This window comes from Dermochelys coriacea, chromosome 3 (genome assembly GCF_009764565.3).
Source record: "Dermochelys coriacea isolate rDerCor1 chromosome 3, rDerCor1.pri.v4, whole genome shotgun sequence".
NCBI classification, from domain to species: Eukaryota; Metazoa; Chordata; order Testudines; family Dermochelyidae; genus Dermochelys; species Dermochelys coriacea.
This window is the reverse complement of record NC_050070.1, coordinates 22,116,289-22,140,362: the sequence shown is the minus strand read 5'-3', so window position 1 is coordinate 22,140,362 and position 24,074 is coordinate 22,116,289. Positions and strand designations below refer to the sequence as shown.

At 41.9% G+C, this 24,074-nt stretch overlaps 1 protein-coding gene across 3 annotated transcripts; it reads right to left on the bottom strand.

Annotated features, from left to right (window-relative positions):
- Window positions 1–1,623: 1,623 nt before the first annotated feature.
- Window positions 1,624–22,168, bottom strand: LAPTM4A (lysosomal protein transmembrane 4 alpha). Of its 3 annotated transcripts, XM_043510208.1 has the most exons (8): window positions 21,862–22,116; window positions 11,354–11,474; window positions 9,221–9,297; window positions 9,018–9,140; window positions 8,105–8,200; window positions 4,496–4,594; window positions 2,354–2,443; window positions 1,624–1,790 (listed from the first exon to the last, which is right to left on the bottom strand). In XM_043510208.1, exons 1-7 carry the CDS (start codon window positions 21,964–21,966, stop codon window positions 2,369–2,371), a joined length of 696 nt encoding a protein of 231 aa, XP_043366143.1. In that variant the 5' UTR covers window positions 21,967–22,116; the 3' UTR covers window positions 1,624–1,790; window positions 2,354–2,368. The 3 variants fall into 3 exon arrangements, with proteins under 3 accessions (XP_043366143.1, XP_038253056.1, XP_043366142.1); XM_038397128.2 differs by lacking the exon at window positions 1,624–1,790 and having other exon boundaries at window positions 1,979–2,443; window positions 21,862–22,168; XM_043510207.1 differs by lacking the exons at window positions 1,624–1,790; window positions 2,354–2,443 and adding an exon at window positions 2,593–4,394.
- Window positions 22,169–24,074: the final 1,906 nt, after the last annotated feature.

Here is a 24,074-nt window from a genome sequence, read left to right as displayed (position 1 = left end):
AACACCTCTGAAGTATCCAGTTTACCTCAGAACCAGCTTCTCTTTACAGAGGTAGAATCTGGTCCTGTGAAGTGTTGAGCTGAGCAATAATTTCAATGGAAATGGTGCTCCTCATTGCTACACAGTCAGGTGTATTTTAACAAGAAGTTAAAGGTGCAAGCTTAAGTTTTACTAGTAACCCTGAAAGAAAACATTAGCTATTTGCAATAAAGCTTTTCATAAGCTTAACCATGTTCTTTTGTACAATATTACAAGATACAGATATTACCTGGTTTCTGAAGGACCTACTACAACAGCTTTACCCCAAATAGATTTAGTGATATTAGCCTTATAATTGAAATATCTAGATTCCATGGAATCACAGGTTCAAATCCCAGTACTGCATCCTGCTAAAAATAGCTAGAGTCCCATGCACTTTCCTAGGTGGGGGAGGGATTTCAGATTAGACCTTACAAAAAGTAGCTGTGAATTTTGTTGCAGAACTGTGTATCTGATGTCCTTGGTAAGTGTTTTTGTTCCGTTCCAGAAACTTTGGTTAACAGAAAGCCTGGTTTACCCCTATAAATTAGTTACCATACAAATCTTAGATTTGTTGCTTTTGCTCTCCTACCCACTCCTCTCTGATTGATCCTCAAAAAACCCACAGGATTTTGAGGATGTTTATCCAAGTAACAGTTTACTATACCCCAGAACTGGACCCTTCACTTTCTCTCCTCACATTTGTGAAGTTTAATAAATCTTTGTGTAACAAAAAGAAAAATACTTCCATCAGAAATCCTTTGATTCCCCATCACCTTTCCCCAAAGGGAAAGGTATAAGGTGAATTGAAGCAAAGTTGTTCATTAGACAGACTGGGGGATATTTAGTCACAACATCCAGAGGGCCACAGAAATATAACTAAGAAATGAAAGGTGTCCTGTAACTGCTACTAACTTGGCAGAGTTGGGACAAATGCAAGATCTTGATATGAGGGCTCAAAACTGGACATCTGCTGGCATGCTTGCACTATCAGTTCTAATATAAGCTTAGAACATGAGTGCCCTCAGTACCATCCGTTTCCCTTTTGGGAGTTTGTGCACATTAGTTAGGTCCCACCCAGGCCATTAAAACCAAGAGGACTAGCTGCAATTAAAACATCTAGCCATACTTGGGGGAGCAGGGGTATAAATTAGGAGGAATGGGAGGCAATGAGAGACAAGATGGAGGGAAAGGCACGCAATCTTGGATGTGACAGGGCATCTTAAACTTTGTATCCTTCTCAGAGAAGGAGGAGGTAGGGGAGGAAGGGCAAGACCATAAAAAAATTCCTCACCGCACTTTGAGTTTAAGCAGGGGCAGCATATCCTTATTCTACATTTCAGCTTACTGGAAAGAGACATTTTCCTAGATACAGAAGGTTGAGATTTTGGAGAATGCAAGTTCTATTACATGGTCATTTTGTTCTTTTGACTAACATCCCTTCTTTCTCCTAGGCCATGGGACATGTTTTTTGTTTATATTTAATTTAAAAAAAAAAAAAGAGTTTCCCCCTCCTACAAGTTTCCTTAGATCATTACCAAATCAGTAAACAATTTGTTTGGGAATTCCTCTCCATGCCACCCTACACAGTCAAGACTACTAGTAAACGTTTCTTAAAAGATTTATTAAAGTATCATTTATCACAAATAGAGAAAATATACAGATTAGAAACATGCAGCCATCTCCCACATTTAAGTAATTTCTGTGTGCATTTTTTCTTGCATTCACAGCATGTTGTAAAACTTCAAACCTTAGTGCCAACTTCGCTCTTCCTGAAAATGTTTCAAGGCAATAGATAAATAATAAGGTAAGACAGTGTGAGAAAAGTGCAAAGTAAAAAAAAAAAAAAAAAAAAAAAAAAAAAAAAATCTACACACACACACACACACACCATTCAAACCTCCCTCCCAACCTCCTTCCCCCCCAAAAAAAGTGATTAAAGAAAGGCAAAACTCTGATCTACTGGCAAAATGATTGTATTTATGAACTACTTTACAAAAATTACTCTACAAATTAAGGGCCTGACCTGCAGACATGTATGCCTGTGGCTAACTTTACTCATGCGAGTTGTTCAGTTGATGTTACATGAACTACTTCACTCATGTAGTTCTAATGTTTGCAGTACAAGACCCTAAGGCAAACAAACGTGTTTAAGACCATTAAAGAGAACAAAAACTGAAGCAAACAGGAAAAAAGTTACTGCCAGATGTGTTTTGCTTAGTAGAGTTATATCAAACATCTTTTAAACAAAAAGATTTGCTCCTAAAGCCCTGAATATTTAAGCAATCTTGCAAGATTAAAAAGGACCAAGAAATTGGTACAGACATTAATTAACGTAAGCACAGTTGCTTCAGGCAGGTATGTAAGGAGGTGGGGGTTCCTTCTCAGGCATCTTCACTGCCATTTCATATGTTGGCAAGACATACTAGGAAAAAAATAAAACAAGTGAGGTTAACAGATTGCAGAGGCTTTTAGGAAAGACCATATCAACTTGATTCTCTATTGCAGGCAGATTTTTAGAGTGAAACTCGCAGCAAATGTAATGCCAAAAGCAGCAAAAGCATTCTTATTCTTCTGAATCTAAGTCTCAGCCACTACCTCTATTCCATTTTTATCCTTTTCTAGTAAAGAGTAAAGGAGCTAGTAGGGAAACAATTTCACCTCCCATCCTCCCAAGAGAAAAGGTCAAGAAACTGGAATTTTAAAATTAAAAGTTATTGAAGAGACATTTGTCAAAACAAATTGACATAAGATTTTCCAATTCTGTGAGAGAGTGTTTGATAATTATGTTCAATTGTGTTTCTGCTAGAAAACAAAATATAAGCCACGTAGGCTACAGCCACTTTGGGGGAAGGTTTCGTGCGCGTGCGTGAGCGCAAGAGATCATCAGAAGCACAAAATAAAGATAACACACAGCTTGGTGTTGCAGATCTGCATTCCTGGCTTTGAAATACCAGTCGATTGTCTGAAACTACTGCATTCTAGACTGAAAGAATGTTCACTTTGGTGAACTGAATTCACATCACCCTCTATGTCCATAAAAATTTCATGCCACTATCTTCTCCAGTGGTCATTACCAGCATCCAGTCTTGCAAAGCTAATGGAATGCTGCTACTAGGTGTATGGGATAGTGGTTCCTGAACAATAGGAACAGTGTGCCCCAGAGCTCTCCTAGATGGCCCACAGAACAAAAAAGTGTTCTGATAACCAAATCAGAGGGACCGAGGTTTGGGTCCCGATATGGGTTCTCTTATTAACTAGTTCATGGAACTAGAAATCTGGAGAACCACTGGTACTGCAACTGAGTCATACAGTACCCATTGTAACTAGAGCTATAATATGTTAACTAATTTTATTTGCTGCTTCCAATAATCCTAAATTTCTCTACTAGATCCAATGATCACACTTCCACAGGAGCTTCATTCAGATGTTCAGGTACTATGGTGGTGGGGTTCATGTACGTACAGAGACAGAGAACACCTTGACACGGAAACTGATATGTAATCAGATGAGTTTCTCTCCCCCAACTCCTCAGAATACAGGGAGGAACTGCTCCGTTTTCCCTAGTTAGTGCCTATATTACTCCATTTGTTTCTAATGGTGCATACTGGAACCGAGAGAACTTCTGTCCAGTACTGAAGAGAATGATCTGTTAGACAGCTAATGCACCTGGATTGTAGTGCTCTGAAGTCCCATATCTACTAATCCAAAGAATTAAACCAGATGGAGTCTAGTTGATGGACAGGGGATAGAAGCCCAACCATCTAGAAACTAATGCTATCCTTGTATGGACAGAAATAAGGAGAGGAAGCTCTACTGTACTATTGACATTTTTCAAAAAGATCAGGTGCTGCAGGCCTTCTGGAAGTCCTGAAGCAGCTGCCATTCAATAGTGGTCCTGTTTTACCTGACCAGTTGAGGCAGGGTCACAAAAATTCTACAGAAATTTAAATAAAATCTGATGCCTCCAGATTGACATCTTCTGACCTATGATCAGAAAATTAAATGCATGATTCATCGTCCAGCAGCCTCACAGAAATGTGAAATTAGGGTTCCAAAAGCATCTTTCGTCTGAGGAATATTCTGATTTGCAGAGGCCTGTATATTACTCTCCAAGCCAGCGCTGTGGCATTCATACATAATTTATTGCCTGCCACAACATCAATATAGTCTTGTCAAATTTAAATACTGCACTCAAAAAGTCTTACATGTGTTACTTTAAATCAGATTCTCTTTAATGCCTCTGTACAAAGTTGTGGATATAAATACATTTATTCACCTTTTATTCCATTCACCCTGATTTGGCTCATTTCTTTCATGTACCATTCATGGGGGCTGAGACAGAAGCCAATGCAGCTATAACTCAGACTGGTTCTCTTGAGGGGGTAACATTGTTTAATTTTAGATGTACATATGGATACCAAGTCAATTTTAAAAACTGGCAATTTCTGTTCCTTTGTCTAAGGAAGAGACTTACCTGTGGAGGAGCTTCAAATGCAGGGTACACAGCTATCTCAGGCAAGTTTCTGTTGCTGATGTATTTATAGCAGTTCCATACACAGTTAATTAGATAAGCCTGAGAGATGAGAGTTTTATTTTAATAAAATAAAATACATTTGCTTTAAAAACTAGCTAACTTCTTGGTCATTGAAGTTTGTTTTTTTTTTTTTTTTTTTTTTTTTTACACCCTCAGCAGTAAATATGGCCCAAGGTATTTAATTAGCTGGCCTTATACATTAAATGTCACCACCCAAATCACTGTCTTAAACAAAAACTACCAAAATTTCAGTATGCGCTCTACATGTAGCTTGCACATCTCTAGAGAACAAACATCTCCAGCACATCAGAGAACAATTTTAATCCCCTTCACCTGGTTGTAACACACCAACTCAGGGATTGGAGTGCATGGAAGAGCAACACCATAGTAAAAAGGACCTCACAGATAATTCCTTCACTGGGTCCCTGATTAAGCTCCCTCTAAGCCACATGTCTGTGCAGCTGCCTATTAAGTGCCATGCAGGCACTCAGGGCTGTATTGGGGAGAGATGCCTCTCCCTGAGCCCCAGACCTGCTGTGGCTCAGGGGAGAGACATCGTTTCCACCCCCCACCTCCCCAGTCCAGGTGCTGCTGCAGAGAGAGCTGGAAGGGAGTGCTCTCCCCATTGTAGCCCTGGGGAGCCCCACTGCATCCCAGGCTCCTCATTCCCTAGAGCCCACAACCCCAGCTGGAGCCCTCACCCTGTTCACCCCAACCCTGTCCCAGCCCTGAGCCCCTCATCCCTAGCTCCACCCCAGAGCCCTCAACCCCTGCACCCCAACCCTCTGTCCCAACTTTGAGCCCTTCTCTCTTCCCCTCCCCATACCCACCATTCACTCTCCAAACCCTTTGGCCCCATCCAACCACATGGATTTTGTAATGCGCATTAATATTGAGGTGATGTCTCAGATGACCTCCATATTGGTGCACATAAAATTCATTCTGCAGATAGGTGGGAAAAATTAGAGGGAACACTGGTCCCAGACCCATGGGAGAGTATACAAAGCCTGATTATTAACATTTAATAGTTTTGGTGGGTTTATTTTTCTCACCTCCCCCTCACCCCCAAAACCATGTGATGGAAGGAGGCAGAGGTGAGACTGTAGCCAATCCTGGCATCCTAGAGTACTGGGAGATGAAAGAACAGAAATTAAGGGTTTGGGGCTGAGAGATGGATGACTTAAGTGCCCAGACAGGGGGCTAAAAGAAGCAATACTGTGAGAGGCCAGGGAGAAGAGAAATTATTCTGTCAGGGATTGGAGTCTAGGAAGTAGGTCCCATGGGTGAAGGAGGCAGAGAGAAGGGGCACCAAAAGTGTCTTAATAAGAAGGAAGCCACCACTCTCCCCATCCCAGAGCAGCAACACCACTGCAAAATGTAGAAGGATAGATCTGAACCTAGTTTTGTTAGGGACCTGAATTAGGAGTTGCTTTTAGGCTCTCAATACCGTTTAAGAACTCGAGAGAGGGGAAGAGGAACAAAAAACAAAAAACCCACATACCAGCAGCTTTAACAGCCTGTCTTCTCTTATCTCCAGGAAACCTGATGCCCTTTTAGTACAAGGGTATGGCTCAACCACTTTATATAATTTTTTTTTAAACAAATAAAGTCTAACTTTATTTTTATTCAGACTTGGATTGTAAGCACCTCGGAGCAGGGACTGTCCTTTTGTTTGGCATTAGTACAGTGCCCGATAGTAATCTATGCTTGGGGCTCCAAAGGGCTACCATAGTAGAAATAGTAACATTTGAAATTAATGAGTTCTATTCTAATAGAAAGAACCTACTCCGAGTTTGCATTATGTAGCTATTTGTGCAATGTTCAGGTGGCTGAAGGCAAAATGACAGATCGTTTAGTGAAGTTATGGCCCAATAGCCTACCAACATATACCCTGTTGAAGCTTACTGAGATTTACATTCATGTACACATGGCAAGTGTTTCGGGCCCTGCTGTTGGTATGTACATCTGTTTTGTTCTGTTCAAAAAAGATTCACTTGCAAGTTGCAAGTTATTCTAATACAGCAGAACCTCAGAGTTATGAACACCAGAGTTACGAACTGACTGGTCAGCCACATACCTCATTTGGAAGTACACAATCAGGCAGCAGCAGAGACAAAGAAAAGTAAAGCAAATACAGCACAGTACTATGTTAAATTGTAAACTTCTAAAAAAAATAAAGGGAAAGTTTAAAAAAAAAGATTTGCCAAAGTAAAGAAACTTTGTTCTGGTTTCATTTAAATTAAAGATGGTTAAAAGCAGTGTTTTTCCTGCTGCATAGTAAAGTTTCAAAGCAGTATTAAGTCAATGTTCAGGTGTAAGCTTTTGAAAGAACCAGAACATTGTTCAGAGTTATGAACAACCTCCATTCCAAGGTGTTAGAAACTGTGGTTCTACTGTATAGAGTTTCAAAGACACTAAAAAATATTAAGGAAAAATTTGCATTTGCTATTTCAATTTTTCCAGAAGACTTCCAGAGACTAATTTTGTTCATTCTGGTTCCACCCTTTTCACACCACTCAATGATTTTAAGACATGGTTGCACCCTTGTTCCAGAGCAAGGACTGCAACAGAAAGTCATAGTTGGTGACTGGGTTTGAGCAGCTGGTGTGAGCACATGCATGCCCTACTGTCCCCTCTACTCTGACTAGCCTGTTCTTGTAGGTAGGCAAGGTCAGGGTCATAAATTTACATGTCCATAAGTATGTAAATTTAGAGATCCACCATCTTCTGCTCACAAAAAGCAGCCATGAAAAGCACAAGACTATGAACTGGCAGCTCTAGTTTTAGACGTACCAGTCACAGAAGTATTCCTTTATAGCATAAAGTCTTAATTAAATTTCTCTTAAACACACTGGGGCATTTAAAAAAAACAAACCTACATGCATCTCCCCCCTCACATCACCACCCTTTTATGTATGGGCACATGGCTTGGAAGGAAATAAAGAAGGTCCAATTCATCAAATTCAGGAACCTTTTGTTTAAAAAAAACTAGAAAAGAAATTTTCAGAATGCGATATACTATTTTAAGTAGCAATTTTTCCCCATTTGTTTAAAGTTTAAAAACCAAAGATCATGCATAAAGTGCTTTGTCTAATTATACCACTTCCTTGTGAGCTTTACAGCATAAGGATGGGTTTCAGAGCAGCAGCCGTGTTAGTCTGAATTTGCAAAAAGAAAAGGAGTATTTGTGGCACCTTAGAGACTAACAAATTTATTAGACTATAAGCTTTCGTGAGCTACAGCTCACTTCATCAGATGCAAATTTAAAGACAGCATTTAAAGGTTTATTTCTACCCCCACTACACAAAAACCTGCTCTTTCTACAGCTCTATTCCCAATAAGCACAGCAATTAAAGAAGTTTCGGTATCAATTTCACTATGCCAAATATGAAACTGAAGTCATCCTCCAATTAAAAAGATTCTCAAAATATAATGCAAGATGCTTAATCCAAATTACGATTATGTTTGAAACTACATATTAGTGACACTGCAATATACAAACTTCAGAAAAGTAACATTTATTTAAACAATATAAAGTATCTAGTTTACCTTCAAGATGATAAATAAGGCAAAAAACACCAGGACAACGAACAAAATACAACTGGAGTCAAGTGCAAGGAGGTCATCTTTGTAAGGGAAATCTGGCTAGTTTAAAAAAGGAGAAAAAAAAATCCATAAATATCAGTGTCAAAATCTGAGGCTACATTCATACTGAGGATTAGCTCAAACTGAGGGGCCCAAATCTCCCCTTCCTGGATTTATGTGGAAAAAACTCGGAAAGGTCTCAAGTTCTCTCTCTTCCTCCAGGGATATTTGTCCCACCTCAACCCTGAAGTGACAGTCTGCAGGGGAACCACCAGAGAAAGGGTCAGCTGCAGCGAGGTCTTGTGCTTTCAAATTGCCACCAAGTCCTTCCCTCAATCCCATGGCAACAATTCACCATGGACCACCTTCAAAAGCAGCTACTGACCCCACAATCCCACTCAGGAAGAGTGCATCTTTTGCAGTATGGAAGGAGAACTTATGCAAATTTATGCCAACTAGGTAAGAATGATCTTGTGCCAGGCTGGCCTGCAAGTTGAGGTGGAAAGCAGGTGTCCCCCCACCCCCAATCTTCTACAAATGAGAGGCCAAATTCTTTGGATCCAGAACTCCAGTTCCCAGGCCAGACCTATATCCGAGTGGAACCCATTATATTAAGTTAAGCGTACACTTTTATAGATCTAAAAACTGACCTGAGGGAGTTGTTAATGATTTAAGTCATTTGAGTCTATGCTACCTACCAAATCTAGCTTGTCATTAGCTTCCTGCTCTATTTAATACCTGAAGGGGACTGATCTTCTCTTGGACTGGAATGTCAAAAGATTTAGTGTATTAAAAAAAATACCACAGACCACATTCCCCATTATGAAAACCAAGACTGTCACCTGTAAAATATTAACCTAATTAACCAGACACTTACTAACTCATCCAGATAGTCTTTGATTCTTGGCATGTAAGTAAGAGAGCTGATGGCAACCAGGCAACTGAGAACAAAGTTAAAGAGCTGGTAACAGAAGAATGGAATGAGCCAGCCCACTCGGTGCTGGGGGGAGAAAAAAAAAATTTGTTAATCTGAAAGTCACATTGGCCAAGTTTAGAACTGAATGCCATGAATATACTTACAGCAATTGCTCCATACACCATCATTGCACTTATTGTGAACAGGAGGAGTGAGATGGCAAAGAGAACACAAGCGTTTTCTGAATTAAAAAATGGGAAACAAATATTATACCACTTTACAGTTTTGGTATCTTCTAACAGACTTATTTCAGTATTTCCAATTTGAGCACACAAGATCTACCTGTTGACTAGCCACACCCCATAATCAGTTTATCCAACTGTTTTTATTTTGTTTTTGCACAATTAGCTACATTACAAATAAGCAACAGCAGTCTGTATTATAGTACCTTCCATACCATTCACCCAAACAGTTAATTTGGTTTTATTAAGCCAATCCACAACAGTAATTGTTCATATGAAAATAGGACAACTTCCACCATACCTATAGCTTTTTAAGTTACTTGATCACATAAATCAGTAGCCATGGAAACCAGATTTCTCTTTAACAGAGCATAATGCCATACTCTGTAGAAGATACTGCTGTTTAAGTAGCAGAAGAGGCTTAAATTCAAACGAAAGACACGTGGTGGTAGTGTTCAGGCTATTAATGGGGGTCTGAATAATGAAGATTCTCCTTTTGTGTCATGTACATTGATGACTACAATAGCCATCTGCAAGCTACATTATGTTCATCCTTTTATTGGTCACAAATAATTCCTTATTTTGATCACAGAGATAGAAACTGATATGACCCAGTTTAAGGAGACTAACAGAAAGATTAGTGGCCTTATTTTTCTGAAGTGTTGATCTATACTTTCCATGTGAAGTTATTTAAGCACCCCTTGTCTTAACTTTTGGGAATTCCAGGTGCTCAGCACCTCAGAAAGTAAGCACATAATGGGTCAGAAAAGTTCTGATCAAGAGTTCTTGGCTCCCAGGTTTATACTCATGATACTGCCTCATCCTCACCTCATTCCAATCCAAACACATTGCCATCTTCCCAGCAATTTTTTTTTTTTAAATGAGTGGGGAGGGGGAAGAAAATACAAGTTATGGAACCATCAGGCTATATAACTGACTAACCATGTGGTTTTATAGTCACCCTCATCTTTACCCTTCCATCCCACAATCCCTTCCATCTGTTCTTGAGCCTCACTTTTTGTATCATCTTGAATTCAGGTTATAAACTCTTTGGGACAATGATTCTGACTTGCTTGTTTTTGTAAGGCACCTGGTACATTAAAACCACCACACAACTCCATATACCCAATTCTGGCTTATATAATATTACAGTTAAGCAAATGATGAAGTCAAATACCTACAAAGGTGCAATCATTAAACCATAAGCCTTGCTATTGGCTCAATGATTGCATCTTCAGAATATACACACCATTTATTTTTCTTCATCTGTGATTCTAAAACAAATTTTTAGAAGTATCAAATTATTTCTGCTATGAATTCTCTTTTAATAGTTTTCCCTATGTACCATTTCATTCTTATTAGTTTTGATTGTGTCAAGATGACTTTAGTGAATCTGTCCTGCATCTTCAAGTGTTCTTAGCATTCCAGGCTATTCAAGTTTTCTAATGTAAGAACAAAATGTACTGGAAAAAAAAAGTTATTCAGACTCATGCACAATAGCTATAGCTGGCTTCTGAAAAAAAGAAGAATGAAGTCCTTGACAATCCAGACCTTTCTGTAATAAGGTAAATCAAAGTTCAGCAAAAGAGACAGCCAATTTGGTTTCCAGTGTAATTTAAAATCACATTAAAGTTACTGGTAGGTTAAAAAAAAAATTTATATATATATATATATATATATATCAAGACAAGGATAGCAAATGTTTAATTGGAGACTACAGGCATCTGCCAACCTACAAAGTGGTAGAGAAAACAGCAGAATCTACCTCATAGATTTGCTTTCAAGCATCTAATATGTTGACATATAAAGTCAAAATACAGTATGTAAGCTTTACTTAAGAGGCTTTCATAACACTGTTTTTATTTTATTTTTTTTTTTTTAAAGCCACAGCAGAGTAACCCCTGACTTATGATAAACATAGGTATACATTTGGCGGATGAGACTTATTTGAATAAATGAATTACACAGTAGCAATGCAAGATGTACTAGGAGAATGCACACTTGCCCTAGTTTCTGCCAAGTAGTAATCTGGGCACTTTGAAGTTAGACACATACCAGCCATTCTCTCCGAACCATAGTAATTACCAATGACTTCATACTGTATGTCAACAGTTGGCACTGAATTAGGGTGGGTCACTTCCACAGTCAGCAAGATGCCCATCAACAAGTTCACCATCTGAGAAAGATATTGCAGTTACTTAAGTTATTTAGAGTTACAATATGGCAGATGAAGATGTAATGTGTGATTCAGAAATCATTTTTCAGATAACACAGCAAACTCTGGCCTAGTCTACACAAGAAAGCTGCACACAGTCAACTGAAGGTGTGATTTTAAACCAGTTTGTACTGGTACAAAAAGCTGGGTTGGACACTTGTCCTGGTTTAAGAGTCACCCCTTGACTTCAGCCAGTGCAATTTTGTTTAGAAGAGGCCTTTGATTCCCCACACCCTCCCACTTCAGATGAAATAATGCAAGGAAGAAGAAATCCATCTCATGAGCTGATTTGAAAGAGTAGAGTGAAACCAAGGAAAGAAAAGAAGGTATAAAACATGACACCGTAAGATACCTTTTTAAAAGGTGTGTCTACTTAATGCACCTAACTGACAATGTTACAATTAGATATGGCACAAGAGTAGTTTACAGCCATCCTACTATTCATTTAAATTGCAGGGGGTATAGCAGCACAAGTATTTTTCCACCCTAGCTAGTAGCCTTAGTGGAGGGGAAGTTAGATACTGATAGATTAGGTGGCCCAATCCACCTCCCACGTGACTCAATAGAAAGACTAACTTCAATGGGAACTGGATCAGAATCTATATAAAGGAGGTCAAGAGAGGGGATAAACAGCAAAAAAATGTGGGGCAAGACTTCTTTTTTAAACAAGATTCAGTAAGATTTGATTAGATATACTTCAGAGTTAAACCCTTATGGTTGGTTGTATGCCCAAATGCTTGATAACGTTTGCTTTCTTTATAGTATTGCTGCAGCCTGCTGAATATCTCATTTAAAGTCACTATTCTGGTTTAGAGTTACTAGGTCTCAGCGTTTTAAATAAACACTGTTTAAACTACAGTAACTCCTCACTTAGCATTGGAATTATGTTCCTGAAAAATGCGACTTTAAGTGAATTGTTAAGCGAATCCAATTTTCCCATAAGAATTAATGTCAATATGGGGGTTAGGTGCCAGGGAATTTTTTTTTTTTTTGCACCAGATAAAAGGCATTATACACATTTTAAACAAGCAATTTAACACTACAATCATTGCCAAGTATGAAGCTTGGTTGAGGTGGTGGAGTCAGAGCGGAAGAAGGTGGATTGTCCACCGCTCCTCTTGCTGAACTTGAACAAACATCTAGAGATAGTTGTTTCACTTTCCTTTCCCTCCCTCCCCTTGGTAAATCTCTGTATAGCAAGTCATTAGATGACCAACTCCCCTAATCACTTTGGAGCTGGTTTCCCTGTCAGGATCACCACCACTCAACCCCTTCCCCCAAGCTCCCACCCTTGACCTGCCTCTTCTTCCCCCCCCCACTGACTTCCTCCCCCTTTACTTTGCATGCTGCATCCTCGCTCCTCCCCCTTCCCTCCCCAACACAGCAAGCCAGCTGATTACTGCAGGCAGGAGGTGGGGTGGGAGCCTGCACGCTGAGTCCTTGCTCCTCCCCTCTCTGTCCTGCTCAGAGCAATCAGATTGCTTGCCATGTTTAGGAGGCAGGAGTGAGGACTCAGCATGCAGGCACTCGCACTCCCCCCCCCCCGCCTGGGGCAATCAGCTGGTTTGTGGTGTTCAGGAGGCAGGGGAGGGAGTGGGAGCCTGTGTGCCAAGTCCTTGCCCCTCCCTCCTAAACACTGCAAGCCAGTTGACTGCCGTGGGCAGGAGCAGGAGGGGGAAGGTGCTGATCTGTGGGGTCTGCTGGTGGGCGGTCGGCACTGACAGGGAGGGCACATGTAGGGAGGCTGCCAGCTGTGGAGAAAGCAGGCAGCCAAACAACGTAATAGTGGAGCATTGCACAACTTTAAATAAGCATGTTCCCTAATTGATCAGCAACGTAACAACGAAACTATATTAACTAGGCCAACTTTAAGTGAGGAGTTACTATAAAAGGAAAAAAAAGCCAGTTTAACTGTGATTAGCCTAGAGTAAGATAGTTTGCAAGAGCACCCAACAGTATTAGATGTTAGTAATTAGTTTTTAGAGTATGGTTTCTGATATTCATCTCTAATGTAAACAGGAAAAGTCAGTTTGAAAGAGGTTTCTTGGACGACAAAAATTGACAATTTCCCATTATTCATTCAGAATGACTTGCCTCCACAGGGATGTATTTTTATAAATGAGAAGAACCCAAGAAAGCATGGGTTTGCAGTTTCTAAGTACTTAAACCAGATTTTCCCTTGTTTGCTGGTCAAGCTCTGGGAATCTCTGATGCAATGGTAGCAGATTAATGCACAATTACGGAAGTCTTTTGTAAACCAGAAGAGCTCATTAAGAAACTGAAGTTGCTTGTTAAAATGTTAGATGTGCATTTCCCACATTTTGAAAGTTAAAATGCATTTGCTTAAGTTTTCTGGGGGAAAAAAGTTCAGTTGAAACCTTGATTTCACATACACAGCAAGCTACCACAAACAGACCAACCCCAAGAAAACCAGACCGATTTACTAGACGTGCCCAACATTTTTATTCAGGTACATTCTCAGCTTCACTTTTTTCTGATTCTACTTGCTATTTTGGGGGCGGGGGGTTGAACTTGGTGCTTAGTTACAATTGTGGCATCAGGCTTGATACAAGAATGTTCCCCCAAGAAAGCCTTACCAAGGCACCTCAGTCTTAGCATGCAGTACACACACTGGATAGTTTACCCATTTGCATCTTACGAGTCTGCTATATCGCATCTTTGTTCATCTGTGTCCTCACTGCTCTGTTTCATATTTCCCACCTTTTCTACTCTCCCATGATAAGCATCTCAGCACTAATTTATCTCCTCACTGCTACCAACACTGTCAGTAGTCTCACCTCAAGCTAACCCCTTCATATGGATAAGCATTTTTAATAAATAATATTTAATAATCAGTTATCTGCACTCTGAATATATATATACTGGGAAACTAACTTTTTGGCTTAGAGAACTTCTTAACCCCACCTTCACAAAACAAAAAGGCTCATGTAACTCTAGCCAAGTACATGATACATTTGCATGTAACCCTTGCCACTGTTTAAGATTCAGTTAAAACTTAGGTTAACAGTATTAAAAAAAGCGTCACAATAATGCATTAAAGCTCAGCTTCCATCATCTGCTATTACAAGCCAAAGCTTTACAAACACTTCAGTTATAACACCTAAATAAATCTTCACTAGATTTGCACTCAAGATGCTCATTTCTAATACATTAGAATTCAGAAGTCATTACAAAATCAGGTCAAAATGTGTTTGTAGAGTCATGATTCCAGTATCAAAACACTACTCAACTAGGACAAGCGGTCAGATAAGTCCTAATATTTCAGTGAAAATTAACTTTTGTTTCATTAACTGCATTCTAAGTATTGTAGCTATATTTTATTTTGTTTATCCAAATTGATGCAAGGAGGGTGAGAAAGATGGGGAGTATGAAGTCTTACAGATTTTATTTCTGATCAAGACTGACATTTGTCATATGGACTCTGATTGGAAGTCACAACCCACCCATCTCAAAAATATAAAAAAAAAGTCTGGCGTAGTGATTCTATTTGTACAGCCAGTTGAGACATCCAGATTAGATTTCTAACCCTATTTTCTTGTTACCTAAAAAGTCAGACTGGGGGTATACTACATCTACTGGGATAAGGGACTGACAATGCTCAACAGAAGCTTTTCAATTAAGGAACATTAATGTCTCCAAATGAAGAGTCCAGTCTTACCCTCCCCATCTGAAAGACGGGTAGATTCTGTTAAGATGGAGTTGTAATAGCTGTGAGTCACTGTATGTTCTGGGACTACAAACATGTTCAGCCATGGAGTCCACACACTTTAGGCCTGGTTATTAAACTGAACATTTTTAGGTCAGGTGGGAAGGGAGCCAGAAAACCACTGCAGGAAGCATGTGTGTGGAATCCATAGAACTGAAGGACGACCTCATCCAATTTTATTATTGCCCCTCTTTGTGGGTGTTGAGGGAAACACTTTGGAATGCACAGCAGCCTCCCTATCCTATTCTTGCTAAGGAGTAAAAGAGGATCACTTTTGTGTTCAGAGCTATATTAAGATGAACTCAAATTCATTTCATACCCAACACTAAGACATTGTTTTTAAAAACTGGCATTTCACTCTGTACATGTATTCAGGATAACATGTCTCAAAATAAAATAGTCTGCACATATACATAGCTCAAGAAAAAGATGACTTACCTATATTTCTTTTTACTCAGAATCCAGTGGATAACAGAAGCTATTAAAAATGCAGCAGTTCCCACAAACTGATAGGAGGCATCAGTTTCTCCTTATACTTAAAAGAGGAAGGACAGTGTGGTACCTTGACAAATGCCAACTTATTAATGGATACTATGGTCTCACTCTTGGGCCAGTGCCTCCAGTTCCTAAGCAGACAAGTACTTCACTTTCATGGCTCAAAAGACCTAAATTTTAGGTTCCTCCAAGCATCAGATTTACCCCATGATAACATAAGTAACCAAGTTGAAAAATGAGGGTTCTTATTCTCCTATGCGGGGGGAGAGAGAAAGAAACGAACTTCTACTCTTCTTGCACTCCCCTCTGCTTCCCCCTATTTAAAAACTAATTTTCCCCTCTTAAAAAAAAAAAGGCAGTTATTTTCCGCTGCATGCATGCATCCAATGAAGTGAGCTGTAGCTCACGGAAGTTTAACAAATTTGTTTGAGCATGATCTAAGGTGCCACAAGTCCTCCTTTTCTTTTTGTACTTATTTTCCTGCGTCTCAGACCAAAAAACCTGACTTTTATTTAAAACCCTATTTTTGTAAATTGTTAAGATTTGCTCATTACTGAATGCAACCGAACCTTCAGAAGCGGAGAAGTTTAACTAAACAACTGGATGTACACTAGAGGGCTCAGATGAGTCCTAAAGACCAGGTAGAAACTGCATCACTGACTGCATCACCACAGTTTGTTGCCAGAAGGAGATAGCATTGTTTCAGTGGGAGTAGCCATTATTTTTAGTCTGTTTATTCAACTCCGACTTGATCCTGCCAACACAATAAATATGTTTCCTGTCTCTGCAAGCTGCCTGCCCACTGAGAAAGCCTGTGGGAAGAAGGAGCTTTAAAAGCTACATCTTATGATCATTTGGCGGAAGGAAAGGAAAGCCTCCTAGCTGTCACAAATGGTTAATTATTTATAGGGAACTATAATGATCCTGAAACTCAAGTTACCAGGAAAGTCCCTGGGCATTGTTAAATATCTAGATGGTGGGTGGGAGAACTCAGGCCCAGATCTTCAAAATGTATTTAGGCTTCTGATTTAGACAGATTCCAATGAAAGTTAGGAACCTAAATAGCTTTGAGGATCTGGGCTCCAGTTCCTAGTGAAGAAAATACTAAATTTTAGAACTAGACTTCCAAGAGCAAATGTTTTGAGTATTTGTTTACTATTCACGTATTCTTCTTTTAGGCATCACCTTTGTTTGACATATATCCATACTGGTCGAGTCCCAAACAGTTGTCACCAACCCTGTTGATCGTGATCGACTGGTCGATCCTGGAGACTCTCCCAGTCAATTGCTATCTCAGACTCCTACAGGTCTGGTGGTGCAACAGGGCTGCCGTTAAGGCAAGCTCCCTGCCTGCCCCGGCCCCACTCTTCTCTCAGAAGCGGCCAGCACATCCCTGCGGCCCTGGAGGAGGAGGGGCAGTGCACCGAGCCATGTTGTCCCCCCTCCCCCTGCCAGAGGCTGCAGGGGCACACTGGCCCCTTCTGGAAGCAGCATGGGGCCAAGGCAGGCAGGCAGCCTGTCTTAGCCCTGCTGTGTTGCCAACCAGTGGGAGTCTGCACCCCAACCCCCATTCCCCTCCCAGAGCCTGTACCCCACACTCCCTCCTGCACTCAAACTCCCTGCCCCAGCCTCAGCCCAGAGCTCCCCCCACTGCAAACCCCTCAGCCCCAGCTCAGAGCCTACACCCCCTCCTGAAGGTTGAAGGTTTTTAACCATCAGAGGAGTGAAGTTTTGGAATAACCTTCCAAGGGAAGCAGTGGAGGCAAAAGATCTGGTTTTAAGATTCTACTCGATAAGTTTATGGAGGAGATGGTATGATGGGATTTTGGTAAGTAATTGATCTTTAAATATTCAGGGTAAATAGGCCAAATCCCCTGAGATGGGATATTAGATGGATGGGATCTGATTTACTATAGAAAATTCTTTCCTGGGTATCTGGCTGGTGAATCTTGCCCATGTGCTCAGGGTTTAGCTGATTGCCATGTTTGGGGTCAGGAAGGAATTTTCCTCCAGGGCAGATTGGAGAGGCCCTGGAGGTTTTTTTGCCTTCCTCTGTAGCATGGGGCATGGTTGACTGGAGGGAGGCTTCTCTGCTCCTTGAAGTTTTGAACCATGATTTAAGGACTTCAATAGCTCAGACATGGGTGAGGTTTTTCATAGGAGTGGGTGGGTGACATTCTGTGGCCTGCGCTGTGCAGGAGGTTGGACTAGATGATCAGAATGGTCCCTTCTGACCTTAGTATCTATGAATCTGAACCCCAACCACCTGCCCCAGCCCAGTGAAAGGGACTGAGGTTGGGAGAGACTGAGCAAGGGAGGGGCAGGGGAGATGGAGTGAGTGGAGCATGGCCTTGAGGAAGGGTAGATCCTGGGTTACCCTTAAATTTTATTAAAAAAAAAAAGAGTGATCTTGTGCATAAAAAGGTTGGAGACCACTGACCTACAGTAACTTCTAGTCTATACTGATTTATCTAGAGAGATAGTTTCCTCATTACAGCCATTGAGGAAGTATAAAATCTGAAACAAAGTTTAACACTGGAAGAACAAAGAATGCCAGAAATTAACAGCTTATATTTCAACTCAACTATAATTTGATCTGACAGCACCAACTATGATGAAGATTGCCTGACACTTTATTACAAAACCCTCAATTGCCTTTAAAATTTGCCACACCAAATGCTTGGACTTAAGGTTTTCGATGTGAGGCATCTGCTTTCAGCTGAAATTTTTGGGAACGTTCAGATAAAATGGTTCAGCAATTTCCGAGAACAAGATGAACGAAGATGTAGTGTTTTGCCTATGTTAATAATAATTCTTACAGTGACTGCACTGAGAACCTTTAGCAGCTCCAAGCTTTGGAGCAAGGATGTTGCATTATTGGCACGGATGTGCTTTTTCTAAGCCTCAAGGAAATTTGAGGTGTGATGGGAGTAGAGGGGGAAGAAGGTGAAGAGGGGGCAGGGAAAGAGACAGAAGCAGAGAAGGACATCCTACAGGAATTGAGACAGAAGGAAGGGATTATAACCATTAGAGCAGAGGTTCTCACATGGGGGTGGGCGTGAGAAATTTGACACAAAGAAGGGGGACTATAATCAAACAAGTTTGAGGACCACTGCACTACAGTACACTTCTCTCCACAAACTGGAATGGAACCAAGCAGTCTTGGGTCTCTACATTCCTTTGCTGTCAACAAACAGCTGTGAAGCTCAATAGCAAAATGTTGATTGTCATCCTCAGTGTGTACCAGCCACTAGCATGGGGACAATCTACTATTGTGGTTATTCCATTAGCTAAGGTGCCAGAGGTGATGTGGATCGAAAAGGTCCAAACTCCACTGATGACCCAAGTTGTGGAACCAGACTGCTTCCCCCCCACCCCCCATGATAAAAAAAACCCTGAAAAAAACAATCCAGAAATTCTAAGAAATTAGGAAAAAGAAAAGGAGTACTTGTGGCACCTTAGAGACTAACAAATTTATTAGAGCATAAGCTTTCGTGAGCTACAGCTCACTTCATCGGATGCATTTGGTGGAAAAAACAAAGGAGAGATTTATATACACACACACACACACACACACACACACACAGAGAACATGAAACAATGGGTTTATCATACACACTGTAAAGAGAGTGATGATAAACCCATTGTTTCATGTTCTCTGTGTGTGTGTGTGTGTATATATAAATCTCTCCTCTGTTTTTTCCACCAAATGCATCCGATGAAGTGAGCTGTAGCTCACGAAAGCTTATGCTCTAATAAATTTGTTAGTCTCTAAGGTGCCACAAGTACTCCTTTTCTTTTTGCGAATACAGACTAACACGGCTGCTACTCTGAAACCTAAGAAATTAGGAAATCTAGAAACAGGTACACCAAGAAGCAATTTTGACAGGAACTGCCATTTTAGCCCATCTGTATATTTTCTCCCACCCATATTTTCAGTTCCTCATTCTCTCTGCACACAACGTTTTTTGTTAGTACCCCAAACTTCTTTATAATTTTCCCCTCATACTCTGACCCCCCCACCGACTTCCACCATCTGCTCTTCCCACCTGTCCTGCAATGATACCAGTGCATCCCAGCCTCAATGACAGAGAATGGAACAACAGTTCTGGGCTACTGTTTTCCATTTCCTCCCTCAGCCCAGAAGCTGGGTGAATGACTCAGGCTGCACCTCCCAGGAGACTAGTTACTTCATAACCCTACTTAGCTCACTCCACACTAGTTTCTCAAGCCGCAGCCCTAAATGTTAGTAGAGTTTTCAGATCTCCATCTTATTCATGATACTGCCTCACCTCCCCCAACCCACATCCAGAGCAGAGGTCCTACCTGTCTGACCAAAAGCAGCAGAGACTGTTTTGGAAGAGCAAACAAATGGCAGATTGACTACATTGGCATCTATTCCTCCTCCCCTCCTAGATTTCATCAGTGTTCCCCAGAGATCTGTTGGTGGCCTTTTCAGTCATTTTCTCTTGAAATCTGCACTTATTTTCAGAGCTTTATCAGTATTACCCTAATATTTAGGGACACCAGTCATGGACCGTTAATCCTTGTTGAAACGGATGAAAAAAATCTACATAAAAACCAGAAAATAGATAGACAGAGGAACAGAAGAAAACAATAATGCAATATTGATCAGCACGAGAGTTGATATCAACACATCACCTGCCAAACCATTGTCAAGTTTTTGTAAGCATCTCAACAGAGGAAAATAATGCACAAGTTTTGCATTTTTATTGCAAACCTCTCCCAAGCATGATGCACAATATGGAGTAATCACAAAGGTGCTTTCTGGAAAATTTAACAAGTGGGTGACTGACAATAGCATCACTAGCTGGTTGGAGCAGAGGAAATTTACATTTTGATAGCAAAAGATGACAAGATGCATTTAACTTGTCCAGTATTATAATCTTTTAGCCACTCAAAAAAAAAAATCTTACTGTTATCACCTCCTGATGAAATTTAACATCTGGCATAACTTTCATAACCCTTCACAATTTAGCTGTCTTTTATATGTGTTTGCTCTTTCCCTTGTTTCCCCTTCACTGGTCTCCAATGCTTGCTTCACTCCTCATAGTTTGCTCACCGTGACCCTACATGTCCTTTTCCTTTCACGCACTTGCACATATTTTCACACGGGCTTTTTTGGAACTCCCATTCTGATCCTGTCCACCAAAGCATCCACTCCCTCCTCCAAGACCCTACTCAATCCCCAATTCTTCAAGGTTTATATGCTTCTAGACATTCATTTTAAAAGTCTCATCGTGCTCTCAAAAGGTTACAGCCTAGTCATTCAAGCAACCGCACAATCTTATTGTCCTACTCTCGACCTACTCAGACCCCCAGGTGGGTCATGTCTTGCAGTTATTTAGTAAGACAACGTATCCAGCATTGCTCGGGACACAGAGACCAGTCCCTGCCCTGGGACACCTACACTAAGAAACAGGCCAGAGAGTAGGGTGACCAGATTTTATAGGGACAGTCCCGATTTTTGGCTCGCTCTCTTATAGAGGCTCCTATTCCCCCCACCCCGATGTTTCACACTCGCTGTCTGGTCACTGTCAGAGAGCAGCACGAGGGGCTCCGGTGGGTGAACAAGTGCGGCGCCACTTTTTTCTCCTCCAGGGAGGTGAAGCGATGGGGGGGGCGGAGGGTCCCCCGCAGTCTGTGGGAGCACAAGCAGCGAGTCCCGGGGGGGGGGGGGGCCCTGAACGCGAACAGGGCTCGGCTGGCCCGCAGCGATTCTGGTCCCGCCGGGCGCCGCCCAGCCCAGAGGCCGGCGAGACGCGCAGGAAGAGCTGGGCGGCGACTGGCCGGGGCAGGGGCGAGGACACAGGCCCCTTCCCGAGGCAGGAGAGGGGCGGAAGAAGGCCGGGGGGGGGGGAGGGGGGAAGAGGGGAGAGAAGATTTCATGCAGTTTCACACAGGCGACCACGTCTCTGCCCCCAGACACGCATGCGCTGTACTGCCTACTCCTCGGGTAACCTGCCGGCCCAGCAACGGACGCATTCCAGGCGCATGCGTAGTGCGAGACACAGGGAGCGCGCGCGCCCCTCCCCCCGCCCCCGCACAAGCGCACTAAGGCTGAAGGAGCCCCCTTCTTTCCCCGCGGCGTGCGGGGCCTCTTACCATGTACCACGTCCCCAGGATGATGGTACCGGTACGGACATGGCAGCAGCCGCAGCAGCGGGTGCTGTAGAAACGCTCCCGGGCCCGGCTCCCCTTGAACGTCATAGCGGCGGCAACAGCGCCTTTTCCTCACGCGGGAGGCTCGCTCGCTGCCTCAATCAACGGGCCCCTTCCCCCTCTCCAGCGCAGGAGAGGAGCGCAGCCCCGCTGCCGTATCACCGCCGCTCGGGCCAATCAACGGCGAACAACGGGGGCGAGGCGGAAGAGGGGCGGGGGCGTTACCACGGCCACAGGCGATTGGCAGCCGACTCCGCCAATTGTCGCACAGCATCTCTGTAACGTGGATCAGCCGCCTCCGGAAAAGTTCATCAGCGCTCCTGGAGAGCCGCCGGGAGAGGAGCTCGGACGGAAGGGGCGGGGCCCAACCGGGCGGGGGGGGGGAGACCTGCATGGGAGAAACTCACCTAGGCAGGGGGAGGGGCTCTGTGGCAGGGGGCGGGGCTCAGCTGAGCAGGGGGCGAGGCGAGTGCAGCCGGGATGCAGGTGCCTGGTCCGCTCGGTATCCAGGAAGTGGGCGGGCGGAGCCGCCCGTGCACAGAGCAACGGGGGGCGGGGCAGTGACTTTAACTCCAGCCCCTGGATCCAACAAAGGGGGGTGCATGTACACAGCTGTGCCCCCTCCCGTGCACACAGGTATCCTCGACCTGGGAGCCATACCACCCTGAGCCTCGGCAGCACCAATCCCCATCCCCCACAGAGGCTGAAGGTGGTTCCTTCAAAAACCCAGCTCCTTAGTTTATTAAATAAACAATGAACTGCTAATTTAAATGTTTATCAGAGTCAATCACATTAATTTGATGAAATGTCTAAATATTTAATCTTACAGAAAGATAGCGCAAAAGAGCGGGGCTTTGAGGGTGGAGTGGACTTTCCTTCAAATGGACACAAACTTTAGAGTAAAAGCAAAATATGAATACTGTATATGATAGAAAGGAAACCCTTTAAATAAATTACTCCACAGGGAAAACGTTTCTGTAAGTGACTTGCAAGACAAAATCCTAGCTCCACTGACGTCAGTAGCAAAACTCCCACTGAATTTAATGTGACCAGGATTTTACGTTTAGTTTATTAGGAAAGGTTTCAGAGTAGCAGCCGTGTTAGTCTGTATTCACAAAAAGAAAAGGAGGACTTGTGGCACCTTAGAGACTAACACATTTATTTGAGCATAAGCTTTCGTGAGCTACAGCTCACTTCATCCGATGAATGCATCCAATGAAGTGAGCTGTAGCTCACGAAAGCTTATGCTCAAATAAATGTGTTAGTCTCTAAGGTGCCACAAGTCCTCCTTTTCTTTTTATTAGGAAACTAACCTTTCCACTGAGATAGACTCTTTTGGAAAGAGAGGGGAAAAATTATGTTGTTCTGAGTTCAAGTATCTCTTGCTTCAAATTCCCTCATAAAAATCAATTGCTCACATCAAATAAAGAGACTAATTCTGAAAAACTTGTGTTTTTTGTAATGTTTGTCCAAATAAAATGAATCACTTTGGACTTTGTGGCTTTTTTATTATTATTCTTTTTTTACTGATCTAACACTGTTACCTTTTGAGTCCTTTAATGTGATACTCCAATCCCATATACTTTATGTAGTTAGATTATTATACCTTGCGTTTTACTGGTAAGAAGCAATTTAACTCATCTCCAACTACTTATAACAGCTGGATCTGAGGGTGAGGGTTAGTAGGCAGGTGAAATATGGGAGTTTTAGGTATAGGGAACGTATGACAGAGGGTCATGTAAAGCCTTTATTAGCATGAGGTTGGATGCCTACTTTATTCACCATATTTTCAGGATTTTTGGATGTGACATCACAGAAAAATTCTCTTGCAATTGTTTTATAATTTCTAAAAATGTTATTCAGACTATTTTTCGTAATACCTTGCCTGTAAACCTTTAGTTACCATGTGTCAAACTGTATATGGCTGAGGAGGAACCATAAAATCCTCTAAAAATGATCTGATAATTTTTTTGTACATAAAATGTCAGAAATATAAACTCAGATATCTCATCTACTGTATGGCTAGAAGTGAGCACTGACTCCCCTTGGAAACTGGCAATTGCTCCTCAATGGTAAGATTACTTTTTCTAGGCCTGCGGGGCCATGAGATAACAGACTTTACAGTCATGACATTTTTATTTATAGAAAACATGCAC

Excerpts from the sequence above, each read along its gene's own strand:
- LAPTM4A (XM_043510207.1), bottom strand. The coding sequence starts at position 21,966 with ATGACGTTCAAGGGGAGCCGGGCCCGGGAGCGTTTCTACAGCACCCGC. Across the intron at positions 11,475-21,861 it reads TCCTGGGGACGTGGTACATG|ATGGTGAACTTGTTGATGGG; the intron begins GTAAGAGGCCCC and ends TATCTTTCTCAG. Across the intron at positions 8,201-9,017 it reads AAGACTATCTGGATGAGTTA|CCAGATTTCCCTTACAAAGA; the intron begins GTAAGTGTCTGG and ends TTTTTAAACTAG.